At 35.3% G+C, this 16,153-nt stretch overlaps 1 protein-coding gene across 1 annotated transcript in view; it reads right to left on the bottom strand.

Annotated features, from left to right (window-relative positions):
- Positions 1 to 16,153, bottom strand: part of LOC103351386 (GPI transamidase component PIG-T-like) — a 177,495-nt gene that overhangs the window by 109,096 nt on the left and 52,246 nt on the right. The window contains 1 exon segment of the mRNA XM_070057144.1: positions 3,263 to 3,351. Coding sequence (XP_069913245.1) covers positions 3,263 to 3,351 — 89 coding nt within the window.

Genomic DNA, 16,153 nt, shown 5'->3' with positions numbered 1-16,153 from the left:
TTCCACCACTTTTCCTAGGCCATTAGCAGGAAGCTGGATCAGAAGTGGAGCAGCCAGGACCAGAACCAGTACCCAAATGGGATGCCACCATTGCAGGTGGAAACTTTCCTTACTATGCTACCATGCCAGCCCCCTTAGATACAATTCCAAGAAGATAACCATACTTGCCTCCCTTATTCCCTTCCTCAGCCCCCTTTCCTTTTTTCCTTTAATTTTAGCAATAGCTTTTTTTTGTATTTCATATGTACAGTTTTAAGAGAAAAAGTTGAAACCATGTATTTTTAAAAACCACGCATGAATTTTAAAGAGGTTTATACCACAGTAAGCTTATCTTTTGATTCCAATTTCCAAAACAACTTTTTGAAATACCCTTGTATGTAACTGTGTTTTTAAACTCATTTTTCCACAGCTTCTTTGATAAATAACTACAGCTCAGATCCCATGAATTTGTAACACATTTTTAAATTAAATTTATTATATAGGCAGACATGAGCCAAAAGCATTTACACAACAGCCCCATGTACTTTAAACATAACTGAACCCTACCAATATTTTATATAGTTTTATTTTATGTTAAATTAATATTTTCAAACATCAGCCATTCCCATCTTTGCAATGTAAGCATGAAATCTGTATTCTTACACATTTTTAACTGGCTCACTTTTTAATTTTAAAACATTTGTTTTAAACAAACGAATTTCATTTTACAAATTCAGAGCCAGTATTACTAAAAAAATAGACTTATTACTAAAAGTATGATGCAAGCAAAATATTGTGATTTTGATATAGGTAGAAACAGTAGCCTGTAAACATGTGAGCCTATGACTGCTCCCATTGTGGTAAAAGTGACTCGATGTAGAACAAATAGCAGACTGGCATCAATCTTTCCCCTTCAATTTATTGTAAATCTGAAAGTGAATGTAAACTAGTAAGTTCCTAACAATATAAGCTAAATAAATGTCACTTACGTTACAACTATTACACTGTGAAGTCCTTGGTACTATGAAATGAGTGTATAGGGTTATAGCTGCATTTTCATTTTTATTTAAAAATTTTAATTGTTTTTCACTCTTTTATTTTTAGTTTATTTGAAAGTTGGAGATCAGAGACATAGTTAGATATTCCATCTCCTTTTCCATTCCCCAAATGCCTGAAAGGGAAGTGAATCAGGAGCTGAGACCTCCTTCCTGGTCTCCCACATGGGAGGTGGGGACTCACATATTTGGGTCATCATCTCCTAACTCCCAGTCACATTAGCAGGAAGCTGGATTGGAGCAGAGGCGGGACTTGATCTCAGGTGCCCTGACACGGGCTACCTGTGTTCCCAGCAGCAATTTAATTGCTGCACCAAACATCTGTCACTAAACTTTTCTTTTTATACTTTGTTGCTTGCTTTTTTTTTTATATTTTGTTTGTACAACTGGTAATTATTACTTTTATAATTATAAAAAGGAAAAATATTTTCTTCTCAAAAATTGGAATATAATGCCTCCACCCCTAAAATATGTGATTTAGTTAGGGATTGCTTTCCAATAAGGAGTGCTCATTACTTCCTTTGGGGAAACCTGTAATACCTAACCAAGTGATCAAGGAAAATGCCATCAGTGATGTCACATTAATAGCGCGTGTTCCTCTTAAGTATAGAAAACAATTATACTTCCTCTCTGGTTTCCTCCTAAAATACCCTTCACACTAGCACAACACAAGCACCAGACAAACCCCAATTGAAGGATATTCTACAAAACATTTGATAAGTACATTAACATATATTTCACAAGCAAACAGGAGAAAGGGGCTCTGAAATCTCCAATCATAAAATAAGGTCAAAAAAGGGGAAATGTTGATTTCCCTGATTTGCTCAGTACATATTGTGTGCAAGTATTGAAATATAGCGCTATAATGTGTTAACAAATACAATTTTTGTTAATAAAATTAATTTCTGTCTATCTTCCAAATAAAGTGAAAATAAACAAATGTGTTTTCTTAAATGTGTTTTCTTAAAAAAGATTTATATATTTATTTGAAAGGCAGAATTACAGAGAGGCAGAGGCAGAGAGAGACAGAAAGTCTTCCATCCATTGATTCACTCCCCAAATGACTCTGATAGCTGGAATTGCACTGATCCAAAGCCAGGAGCCAGGAGCTTCTTCCAGGTCTCCCATGTGGGTGCAGGGGCCGAAGGCCTTGGGCCATCCTCTACTGCTATCCCAGGCCATAGTAGAGAGCTGGATCAGAAGTGGAGCAGCCAGGACTTGAACCAGCACCCACATGGGATGCTGGCACTGCAGGCAGTGGCTTTACCTGCTACGTCACTGGACCAGCCCCAACAAATGTGTTTTATAAAAGAGAAGTAAGCTTGATGCAACAAACAATTTGCCTCTTGGAATGCTTGAATTCCATAAAGAAGTGTCTGATTCAACTCCTGGTTCTTCCGTTTCCAGTCCAACTTCCTACTAATGCACGTGGGAGGCCATAGTGATGGCTCAAATACTTGAGTCACTCTCACTCAAGCAGGGTCCTTGATTGAGTTCCAGACTCCTGGCTTCAGGCTGACTCACTTTGGGTTTCATAGGCATTTAGAGAAAAAATCAGAAATGGAGGATCTCTCTCTCTCTCTGTTTCCATTTCTCTCTCTCTTTTTTCCTTTATAATAAATGAATATAAATTTTAAAAAAACCTTCTAAGGTTACCAAGAACAAAGAAAGTTTGAGCAGTTATCACAATGGAAGGAACCCCGGTGAGGCCTGACAACTAAAAGTAACGTGGGATATAAAAAGAACAATAGATGCAAACTAAGGATATTCAAGGCATACATTTTAGTTAATAATAATATATTAATGATGGTTCATTAAATATAACAAATATGCTAATGTGGGATAATAACAGGAGAAAGTCTGCGGAGTATTTAGGAACTATTCTACATAATTTGTAATTTTTCTGTATTTGGAAACTATTCTAAAATATAAATTTTATATTTAAAAAGTTAGTAAAATTTGGAAGTTTTGTATATCAAAAAATATGAAAAACCCATATACTTTATTTTTGTTTCTTCACATATGTATTAACTATATAATCAGCCCTTTGAGTATTAAAGAATCTTTTGTGAAGTATCCAAAAGAATGTTACATACAAAATATATGGAACATAGAAAAGTGCCATTTATCAATTAGATGTTATATTCAAAATCCATTGTCAAATGGGAAAAGTGGAGAGTTTATATAGAACTAAAATGAAAACAAACAGAATCGAATTCCAGCTTTACTCCATAGTCTCAGTGCAGTTGCTCTTTTCTTGCAACTTGAGTGTTCCAATTATTAAATGAAGATCATCCATCAACATCAGAGATGGAACCTAGAAGAGTGTTGGACACAAAATAGATGCTGAATAAATGTTAGCATCCTAGTCCTTATTTTGTGGTAGGCCAACAATGTTTAGTAAATCAAGAATAACTTGTGTGGTCCATTTACACAGTATCTGGATCATTTCCTGAAAGTGCCTTACACAGTCCTTTGAGTGTAGTGAGTTTCCAACATTCTTGAATTAATGTATCGATAGAGTGATTTGCTTCAGTGATATTTCAGATAGAAATACCTTGGAGTCTGTATTGGTATCTTCTATTGTTAAAGCTATCCCAAATACTACAAAATTATAACTACAAAATAACAAAATATTTGGCTCTATGTGCTTAGCAATAAATAAAAGTATAGATAAACAAAGATGTCCAGAATTCCTTAATAAACATCCTAAAAATAAATGTATTAGGAATTAATGCTTCCTTGATCTGCTTAAATTGATTGATAAAATTTTATGTACTGTTCACATACACGATATTTTGAAGTGTATACACATTGTGGAGACATAAAATCCATAGATTTAGCATATTCACTGCATCACATAGTTATCATTTGTGTTGTGAATGCACTTATCCACTTCCTTATAATTTTTTAAGAATATCATATATTGTCTATAATAATCAACATGTTGTATGATATATTTCTTGACCTTATCCTTTTATTAGAAATTTGTATCTATTGACTAATATCTCCTTGACACTCCCCTTCCCTATCACCACAGGCCCTGGCAAATACCATTTGACAAAACCTTTTTGATTCTTAGGATACCACTATTTTGGTTTTGGTTCTCATAATAATATTTTCTGTTGAATAAAGAATAAATTTTAAATGAACATAACACCAAATAAATTGATGGCTCATAATATTTTTTATAATCACTATGAGACAGTTATTGCAACTTGCTATACTCAGTTTCAGATTTATCAGGTCATTAAAATTTTCCCCTATTAAATTGATACCTTCTTCACCCCATACCAAATGTAATTGGCTTTCTTTATGGACCCTTGTTTTTTTTTAATTTATTTTTTATTTTGTAAGGAATACGGATTTCATAAGTACAATTTTAGGAATATAGTTATTCTTCCCACCATACCAGCCCTCCCACCCATACTCCCACCCTTTCTCCTCCCCTCTCTCCTCTTGCCAGTCCCATTCTCATTAGGATTCATTTTAAGTTAACTTTGTAAACAGAACACCAGCTCTGTACTAAGTAAAGAGTTCAACAATTTGCACACACACACACACACAAAACTAATTTTACAGTTAACTCTCAACATAACTCATTGAGAACAGAGATCCTGCATAGGGAGTAAGTGCACAATGCCTTCCGTTGTTGACTTAACAATTAACACTCTTATGTATGGCATCAGTAATCACCTAAAGGCTCATGACATGAGCTGCCAAGGAAGCTCTTTGAGTCCACAAACTCTGTCAATATTTAGACAGGGCCATAAGCAAAGTCAAAGTTCTCTCCTCCCTTCAGAGAAAAGTACATTTTTCTTTGATGACCCCTTCTTTCCACTGAGTCTCACTCACAGAGATCCTTCATGTAGAACATTTTTTTTTGCCACGTTGTTTTGGCTTTCCATGCCTGAAATGCTCTCATGGGCTGTTCAGCCAGATCTGAATTCCTTAAGGGCTGATTCTGAGGTCAGAGTGTTGTTTAGAGCATTTGTCATTCTATGAGTCTGCTGGATGGACTGCTTCCCATGTTAGAACATTTGCTCCTTTTTGTTCTATCTATTGTTATTACCAGACACTTGGGCTTATCTTTATGATGACTTTGACACTTAATCCTATCTATAGGATCAATTCACACTTATATGATCCATTTAACAAGTAAGATGGCATTAGTATCACCCAGCTTAATGGGATTTGGAGTCCGAGTCCCATGGCAAGTTTTAGCTTTACCCTTAGGGGTAAGTACATGGGAATGTGTGCCAAACTATACATCATCTCCCTCTCTTATTCCTGCTCTTATTTTTTACTGGTATCTATTTTCAATTGACTTTATACATCTATGAATAATTCGATGTTAAGCAAAGAGTTCAAGTGATAGTATTAAGTAGAAAAAATATAATAAAATAAATAAAATAATACACTTTCCCTTGACAGTCAAGACAAGGCTGTACAAGTCATTGGTTCTCATAGTGTCAATTTCACTTCTATAGGTTTCTTTTTAAGTGTTAAATTAGTTGTCACAGGTCTGGGAGAACATACGATCTTTGTCCCTTTGGGACTGGCTTATTTCACTAAGTATGATGTTTTCCAGATTCATCCATTTTGTTGCAAATGACCATATCTCTTTTTTAACACTGTATAATATTCCTAGGAGTACATATCCCGTGATTTATTTATCCATGCCAGTTCCATGTTTACTGCAGTAAACATGGGGGTGCAGATAACTCTTTATTTGTTTATGTCATTTCCCTGGGTAAATTCCAAGGAGTGGAATGGAGTGGAATGGCTGGGTCATATGGTAGCACTATATTCAGATTTCTGAGATATCTCCAAACTGTCTTCCATACTGGTTTTACCAGTTTGCGTTCCCATCAACAGTGGATTAGGGTACCTTTCCCTCCACATCTGCAGCGGCATTTGTTGTTTGTTGATTTCTAAATCAAAGCCATTCTATAACCAGGGTGAAGTGAGACCTCATTGTGGTTTTGATTTGCATTTCCCTGATGGCTAGTGATCCTGAACATTTTTTCAAGTGTATGTTCATCATTTGGATTTCCTCTTTTGCAAAATGTCTGTTTAAATCCTTGGCCCATCTCTTAAATGGGTTGTTTGTTTTGTTGTTTTGGAGTTTCTTGATCTCTTTGTAGATTCTGGTTATTAACCCTTTATCTGTTGCATTGTTTGCAAATAATTTCTACAATTCTGTCAGTTGTCTCTTCACTTTCCTGTTTATTTTGCCATACAGAAACTTCTCAATTTGAAGTAAATCCATTTGTTGTTTTGGCTTTGAATGCCTGTGCCTCTGAGTTCTTTTCCAAGAACTCTGCCTGTGCCAGTGTCTTGTGGGATTTCCCCAGTGTTCTCTAATACTTTGATGGGGTTGGATCATAGATTTAGATATTTAATCCATGTTGAGTGCATTTTTGTATAAGGTAGGGGTCTTGCTTCATACTTCTGCATGAGGAAATCCAGTTTTCCCAGCACCATTTGTTGAAGAGACTGTCCTTGTTCCAGGGATTGGTTTTAGCTCCTTGGTCAAAGATAAGTTGGCTGTGGATGTTTGGATTGATTTCTGATCCATTGGTTCCATTGGTCAATCCATCTATTTTTGTGGCAGAACCAGGCTGTTTTGATTATAGCTGCCTTGTAGTATCCCTTTTATGAAAAGATTTATTTATTTATTTGAAAGAGTTACACAGAGAGAGAAGGAAAGAGACAGAGAGAGAGAGAGGGAGAGGACTTCCATCCACTGGTTCACTCCCCAATTGGCCACAATAGCAGGAGCTGTGCCAATCCAAAGCTTGGAGCCAAGAGCTTCTTCCAGGACTTTCACATGAGTGCAGGGCCCAAGGACTTGGGCCATCTTCTATTATTTTCCCAGAACATAGCGGAGAGCTGAATTGAAAGTGGAGCAACCAGGATACAAACCGGTGCCCATATGGGGTGCTGGTAATGCAGGCGGCAGCTTTACTCACTACACCACAGCGCTGGCCCCTGTACAATGTCTTGAAATCTGGTATTATGATGCCTCCAGCTTTGTTTTTGTTGTATAGGTTTGCTGTAGCTATTCAAGTTCTCCTGTGCCTCCATTTGAATTTTAGCATCATTTTTTTTCTAGATCTGATAAGAATGTCTTTGGTATTTTCATTGGTTTCACATTGAATCAGTGAATTGCTTTCAGAAGAATGGACATTTTGATTTTATTGTCATAGATTAACATGATTGTGTTGAGGAATGTTCCTGCTATAGCCAATTTGCTTAGAGTTTTCATCATGAAGTGGTCTTGTATTTTATCAAATGCTTTCTCAGCACCTAATGTGATAATCATATGGGTTTTGTTCAGCAGTTTGTTTATGTGATATATGACATTTTTTGATTTGGGAATATTGAACTACCCCTACATACTAGGGTAAATCCCACTTGGTCTGTGTGGACGATCATTCTGATGTGTGATTGGATTCAATTGGCTAGAATTTTTTTGAGGATTTTTTCATTTATGTTTATCATGGAAATTGGCCTCTGATTCTTTTTCTCTGTTGCATCTTTTTTTCAATTTAGGAATTAAGGTGATGCTGGCTTCATAGAATTTGGAAGGATTCCCTTCCTTTCAGTTGTTTTGAATAACTTGGGAAAAAATTGAAGTTAGTTCTTCTTTAATTGTCTGGTAGAATTCAGCAGTGAATCCATCCAATCCAGGGTTTTTCTTTGTTAGAAGGACCTTTATTACTGATTCAGTTCTTGTCTTACTTATGGGTGTGTTTAGAATTTTTATGTCTTCATGCTAAATATAGGTAGGTTGTATGTGTCCAGGAATTTCTTCTAGGTTTCCCAGGTTGCTGGCATTCAGATCTTTGTAGTAATTTCTGGTGGTTCTTTTTATTTCTGTGGTGTCTGTTGTTACATTCCCTTTTTCAAATCTAATTTTATTGATTTGAAACTTCTCTCTCCTTTTTTTGATTAGTTGGACCAATTATGTGTCAATATTGTTTTTTTTAAATAGCTGTTCACTTTGCTGATCTTTGTTTTTTTATTCAATTTTGTTGATTTCTTCTCTGATTTTAATTATTTATAATTAATTATTTCTTTTCTCCTACTAGGGCTTGGTTTGCTGTTGTTTTCCTGGGTCCTTGAGATGCATTGATAGCTTATTTATATGGTGCCTTTCCAATTTCTTGATGTAGATCTCAGGTGCTGTAAACTTTCTTCTTAATACTGCTTTTCAGAAATTTTTTGAGTTATCTTTTTATTTCCTCTATTACCCACTGTTCATTCAAGAACATGTTGTTCAGTCTCAATTGTTTTCATGTGTTCTACAGATTCCTTAGTTGAAGATTTTCAGCTTCATTCCATTGTGATCCAAGAAAATGCTTGGTACAATTTTGAATTTCTTGAATTTTTTGAGACTTGCTTTATGGCCTAGTATGTCTCCCTTTAAATCCTCTAACATTTATTTTAAATAACCAGGTGCCCTGCAGTTAGGTGCAAATATGTTTAGAATAGCTGCATCATCCTGTTGAATTGATCCCTTAATAATTACATAGTGCCTTGCATGGGAGACCAGGAGGAAGCACCTGGCTCCTGGCTTCGGATTGGCCCAGTGTGCCGGCCACAGCAGCCATTTGGGGGGTGAACCAATGGAAAGGAAGACCTTTCTCTCTGTTTGTCTCTCTCTCACTGTCTAGCTCTGCCTGTCAAAAAAAAAATAGTTATATAGTGCCCTTCTTTGTCTCTTTTAACAGTTTTTGTGTTAAAGTATATTTTATCTGATATTATCATAGCTACTCCAGCTCTTTTTTGGTTTCTGTTGCCATGGAATTTTTTTTCTATCATTTCACTTTCAGTGTGAATGCATCTTTGTTGGTGAGATGTTTTTCTTGAAGGCAGCAAATAGATGGGTTTTGTTTTTTAATCCATTCAGCTTGTCTGCATCTTTTAACTGGAGAGTTGAGGCTATTTACATTCAAAGTGATATTGATAAGTGACAACTTTGCCCTGATATATTTTTTTTATTTTTAATTTGAATTTTCTTTAATCTTTTACTGAGAGATTTTCCTCCTTTATCTTCTTTCATAGTGATGACCATGTTTCTGTGTTTCTGTATGCAACACATTATCAAGCATCTTTTTTAAGGCTGGATGAGTGGTGAAAAATTCAATATCTGTTTGTTATGAAACATCTTTATTTCACCTTCATTCATAAATGAGAGCTTTACAGGGTATAGTATTCTGTGTTGACTTTTTTTCTTCTCTTAAGACTTGAAATATATGTCACCATTCTCTCCTAGCCTGTAGGGTTTTGATGAGAAGTCCATTGTGAGTCTAATTGGAGATACTCTGAAAGTAATCTGGTGTTTTTCTCATGCACATTTTAGAATCTTTTCTTTCTGTTTTACTGTGGTGAGTTTGATTACAGTGTGTCACGGTGAAGATCCTTTCTGGTCATGTTGATTAAGGGTTCTTTGTGCTTCCTGTACTTGGATGTCCCTTTCTTTCTCCAAATTAGCGAAGTTTTCTGTTATTATTTCACTAAAAATACCTTCTGATCCTTGCTCTCTTTCCACGCCTTCAGGAATTTCTAGAACTTATATGTTGGGTCATTTGATAGTATCCTGTAGATTCCCAACAGTGATTTTTAGTTTCATAATTTCCTCTTCTTGTCTTTCGTTAGACTGTATAATTTGTCTTCTAAGCCTGATATTATTTCTTGTGCCTCACCAATTCTGTTGTTCAGGCTTTCCACTGCATTTTTTATTTGCTCCATTGGATTCTTCACTTCATTTTGGGTTCTCTTTTAAATCTCAATTATCTGAGAGAAATTTTCTTTCATGTCTTGTATTGGATTTCAGTAGTTGGTGCATTGGCTTCTGATTACTTCTATGTAATCTTATGATCAATAATTTGAATTCTATTTCTTGCATTTCTTCCACTCATCATCTTCACAATCTAATATTGAAATGTTGTGTTCTTTTGAGGGTGTCATCTTGTCTTCTTATTCTTGTTTCTTCAGCATTTGTTCAACATTAGTGGAAATACTCATTGGTTTCTTTCTTCTTTCTTCTTCTTTCTTCTTTCTTCTTTCGTCTCCTTCTCCTTCTCCTTTTTGCTGTGGGGGCTTTAATCTTTGTACTTTGTAGGTAAGTGGAATGTCTGCTTTCAGTAAATATCTAGAGGCTTGTAGTGGCTGTGGCCAGGGAACTCTGTTCAGTTATCCAGGATTAAGTGCATGCCTGAAATGACACGCCCAGGTTTGTCATGGTAAATCTCCTCTCTTTTATTTTTTTATTCAGATGGAAGGTTTATTCTGCTCAGCTGAGCTCCTCCCATCAAAGGAGACTAGTGTATGAGTGCTAGCCCCAGTTTGTATGATGTTTTTGTCTACTCTGACCCAAGGACCACACAAAGGATCTGTGCAGACCTCATTGCAAGTTCAGATTCCCTACTAATTTCTCTCACCAGGTCATCAGGAAGCCCTGAGCATGTGGATGCCAAAGTCCTAGCCCAAAGTCCCAGCCACACCAGGAGTTCTCCCACACACCCTAGATTTTTTTAAAAGGCCCAGTACTGAAGCCTCCCATAGTCACAAGCTCCCAGCCACCTGTTAGTTCTCCACACCAGAGTCAGGAGTCTCCACTCAGCTGGTTGCTGGGCATGGACATGAGCTGGCACAGCTGTTACATATGTCCAAAATTGTACCCACTCTATTACAGGACATTGTTTTAAAGTGATCAGGGAGAGAGAAAGGTGTCCATCCTTTTTATTTTTTTTTCCTTGCTGTAGTTTGGCAGTATATTCTCCCCCATGAGGCTCCAAGCAGGGTTCCCTCTGGGCTCTTCCTTCAGCTTGGCTCTTCCTGCCAGTGGCTTGGGCTGCTGTGATGTGGTCTCACCTCACTTTCCAACACTGGTGCATAAGCTGTTAGCTGCTGGAGTCCTGAGTTGTGGGTATCCAAGCCTTCCACATAGGTCCACCATGTCCCTCTAATTTCTGTAGAGGAGCCATTTTCTCCCTAGATCTTCCTTGAGACTGCACTCTCTCCACTTTTTTAAAACTATTTTCTCCTGAACTAGAGTAGTAAGCTCCCTCCCTACTCTGCCATCTTGGAACTCCTCCTAATTAGCCTTTATGTACTCTAGCAGTACTCTGCAGGCCTGCATCCAAAATCTACATAAATATTTCACACTCTGATATATACTGAACATTATTTCCTGAAATGTAGAATCAACTTCCCATTCAAACTGAAGTAAATTCTATATTTTGTGGCCTATGAAAACAAAAACTCTCATGAACACATGTAGAACTTTTCTCTACTGTTTATAAAGGACATAAATCTAAATCAGCTGCTGTGTAATAAACATGAAATGATGGTAAACTGTATGCTTATAACTAGAGACAAGATAAATAACTCAGAATCATTAATCTTCATAATTGTCATTTCTAAAGTATGCTGAAATAAAAATTGAGCATTATCTATTTGCAAACAAAATTCTATTTGTTAACAAAATTCTAACATAGTTGTCTAAATGGATATATGTGAATATTAAGCAACTGAGAGCAAAGAAAACTCAAGAAAATAAAATATACACAATTTTTATCCTCTCTCTATATGTTACTGACCACAAAAAATAGAAAGCATGATATTTTTCTTTTTTGGGTCTTGCTTGTTTTACTTGGCATATTGATTCTTGATGTATCACTTTGTTGCGAATTTTAGGACTGCATACTTTTTATATCAGGTCATTTGGTATATAGTTACAAAATGTAATGTTTTTTCACTGAATCCTACCATGTAAATGACAATATAATCTTCTTTTAAAAATATTTATTTGAAAGAGTTAGAGAAGGAGGGATAGACAGACAGAGAAATCTTGCATTTGCTGGTTCACTCCGTAGATGACTGCAATGGCCAGCATTAGGGCAGGCTGAAGCCAGGAGCCAGGAACTCTATACAAGTCTTACACGTGGATTAAGCGTTTGGGCCATCCTCCACTGCTTTCCCAGGCATATTAGCATAGAGCTGCACTAGAAGTGGAGCAGCCAGGACTCAGACCAGTGCCAGTGTGGGATGCTGGTTTCACAGGTGGAGGCTTTACCTGCTATGCCACAACACCAGCCCCGACAATATACTCTTATTTCACACATTAAAACAAAAAGAATGGAGGAAATATTGAGGACATGGGGTAAAGTGATGCTTTGTTTTTAATTTGGGTTTTGGTTCTGAGAATGATTAGATGACAAAAAACTCATGGATCTGAACATGTATGTGCTTTTGTTAGGTATACTGCATTGTAGCAAAATGTTTACAAACATAAAATGAAATAAATGTGCCATTTATTACAAATTCTAGCATTTTTTAAAAAATATTTTTGAGAGGCAAAGTAACAGAGAGAGAGGGAGAGACAAAGAGAAAGATCTTCCATCTGCTAGTTCATTCCCCAAATAACCTCAACAGCCCATGCTGAACCATACTGAGGAAAGGAGCCAAGAACCCCATCAGGATCTCCTGTTTGGGTAGCAGTGGCCAAGCACTATCTTCCTATAGTTATGACTAATAATAATAAACAGTTGCTAAAAACCCATGCTATATATTGCAAGCACTACCTTGGAGATTGTAAATTGTAACTGGTAATGTGAATGTCTACATAGAGTAATCTTAAATGACAAAGATAGTTGTAACAACTTTAGATAAGAGAGCCAACTTCTTAATATTCTGCTGAAATCAAAATGATTTAGCAATAAGGTAGTTAAGTTCCAGAGTAGTTTCTGTCTGTGACAATTTTCTCACATTCTTCAAATATACATTGTTCTGATTATTGATATCCCAGCAATGGATTCTTTCCTGTTCTCTGTTTTCTGGCTCTACAATAGTTTTTCTCTGTTCCACATTGAAGAATGTCTACTGGTAGATGCTCTTTTCTATGCAAATATTCAACTATTAGGAGCTTGGAATAGGGCAGTGAAGAGAAGACCAAGATCTTTATCCTCATGGAGATTACAGCTTAATAAAAAGATAACATTTGCTTTGAGTTGTATGCCACTAACCATTCTTCATTACTTTTCAATTCTGACTTAGTTACAATTTTTAAGTATATTACAGGCAATTGATACTTAAATCCAGAAAAATTTTCATAAAGCATATACGGCATATAAAATTTATACACTGCACAATTTTAGAGCTAATTACATTGAAGCCATAGACTGAATAGCTTCAACAGCAGATGCTTATTTACCATGGTACTAGAGGCTACAAAAACAAGATCAAAGATGGTTTCTGGTGAGGTCTCTCTTCTTGAATAGCAAATGACCTACTTGTTTACACATGGCTTCATTGTCTGCCTACAGTAAAAAGTTTCTGCTCTCTCTTCCTCTTCTGAGAAGGATGTCAGTCTTATCAGATTAGTGTCCTATCCTCATGATCTAATTTAACCTAAAGATCGTATATCCAATTGTAGTCACATTGAACATACTAATTTTGATGAGATAGAATATTCCATCCATAGCATTAATGATATACTATTTAAAAATAATAGCATGATATATATATATCTATGTAGATGAACATGTTACAGATAATGAATATAATTCATTAATTATATCATGCATAGAACATGTAATATTATTTACTGCAAATTAAAATCTTTTTCAAACCTTATATTTGTTTTATGCAAGGCAATTTACAACCTTAAGTAACATTTCAAATTTCATTTTAAAGGAGTATGCCTCAAAATAATAGCTATTGTTCCCTTTTAATCTGCATTTACAGTGGAACCAAATAGCCTTCTACTTTGTATGAAATATGTACCTCTAGCCTTCATGTTCACTCCACATGAAAATTTAAAACTGAATTCTGTTATAGTCAACTAATGTATTTTTATATACAATATTGTTTGTTTGACTAAATCACATGTGAATTATTCAGTGTCAAAACTGAGTTTTTTGCCATAATATAGTTGACTATTATATTTGTACTGCATATGCCTATATGAGTTTTATTTAATATAAATTCCATATTCCTTTAGCATTTTTGATTACATCTTCAAACATTTTTGATTTCTCAAAATTTTTTTATCAATATACTTCTTCCTGTACTTTGCTACTTTGGTGGAATTACCCAATTTTTCCCCTTCTTTTTTTAATTAAAAAATATCCACTCCTGATTTTGCTTTTTGTGAAATTATCACACTCATTTTTTCTGAGAGAGATCCACTGTTCTTGATTCACTGTTTTTAACTTGGCATCAATATGTTCCCAGCATAAAATTTTCTCCATATCTTTATGGGAAGCCAAGATATGCATATCACAAACCCATTTCTCCAGTTTATGAATTTCTTTCCAATATGGTGGTACTCTTGTGAGGCTTAGAAATTTAATGAGAAACGGAAGCCATATTTCAGTGTTTATTCCAGGTAGTCACAGTCAGGTTTGTTGTGGACAGATGTGAAATTTACAACTTCTTGTTAAGTAAATGCTTATTTTACTTTGGTTCTATAATTCTGTAGTCTTTCACAAAACCTGGAAAACAGCATTATAGTAACTTTACATAATTTACTTTGTTTAACATATTATTTTCTCTGATTTTATACAAAGAAGATTTTATCCCATATCCATTTAAAATGAAACCAAGCTTTCTGGTGTCCCTTTATTTGAGACTCTTCATAGATAATATACTTTCTTAACATCTGTAGTCAAGTTGAAAATCTCCCACCTCACCTTTTTATGCCAGTAAATAGAGTCAATGAAATGACTTTTAATATGGGATTACACATCATCATAACATTAGGTATCAATAAAGATGTAGAGAAGGAGTTGGATATTCTGTTGATACAGCCAAAGAAGGCTTCAGAGGGGAGATGCTGTCTCAAGGCTTCCTGATGAGCCAACAGATTCTCAGGTTTCTTTCTTCCTCGTGAAAAAAATGATGTTTCCTCACTGTAGGCCAGTAAACTCCTACATGTACCCCTGTCATACAACTCCCATGGGCTCAGTGCCGTGAAAAAATGTAGTCATGCTTGCAGCTTCAAAGTGACTTCTAATGAAAATAAAAACAAAGGAAAACTACAGACCAATTTCTGATCATTCCTAAGTAAGTGAACTCTTAGATTTGTATTCCTTAATATTTTTGTGGAAATATAGTTAAATTTACACTACCTAGTGTTATGCTTATTTATCTTTTCCTGCAACAATACCATGAAACTCAAATTTTGACACTGTTATCTAGGGTTTTGAGAGTCTTTGTGTAGTATTAAAGGCACACTGGATACTTTATTACTACAGAATGAATCTCTTTTTCAAGGCAATTTCCTAAAGTGTGAAGCTATCTACAAGGTAAACCAGAGTAATTTTCCATTTAATTTGGCATTTTCTGGAAGATCGGTGCTCAAATTCAAGGCTTTTCCAATTAAATTCAGTGGCATTTATGGTTAGAAGGTTTTTATAGGGAATTACTTCCCTGTTATAGAGCTGAATTTTGAAGCTACTTGTGCTAAATTACAGATCCAAACCAAGAAACACTATGATCACACTGAAGTCCTTCTCCCTGCTTTCTGTATTTGGCACCCTGATTCTCAAAACAGTAGATTAAGCCCTGCAGTGATTCACACCTAAAAACAATAGTCATCTGGAAACAAGCCCAAGGTGGTGGAGATACACAGGATAACTTGTATTGAGGGATATATTTTTTATATAGAAAATAGAAAAGTTGCAGAGGAGATAATGGATATTTATATCTTCTTCAGCCATATTTTAAAAATATATTTCTCTTCTAATTCTATCTTTTGGAAATTTCCTTAATGTTACTAATCAGAGGTATACAAGTTTTTTTTACGACAATTAACACCAATGCATTGTTTAATAAGGAAAACATTACAATCATGTGTAGAGTTAAAAATTGTTATTTTGCACTTAATCAAAGAATAATATACAATAGTCAAATCATTTTTAAAATATTAAAACATTTTTATCATGTGAGACTGTTACTGACATCTAACTGAAACTAAAGACGCAGAAATAAATACATGGTACATATCTTATATATACAACTGAATATTTATGAATGCATATAATGCAATAACTACTGATATCTATGAAGTTATTTGTGCTTTGCTTAGCTTTATTTAAAACTAA

The sequence above is a fragment of the Oryctolagus cuniculus genome, chromosome 15 (assembly GCF_964237555.1).
Source record: "Oryctolagus cuniculus chromosome 15, mOryCun1.1, whole genome shotgun sequence".
Lineage (NCBI taxonomy): Eukaryota > Metazoa > Chordata > Mammalia > Lagomorpha > Leporidae > Oryctolagus > Oryctolagus cuniculus.
This window is presented reverse-complemented; position numbering and strand designations above follow the sequence as displayed.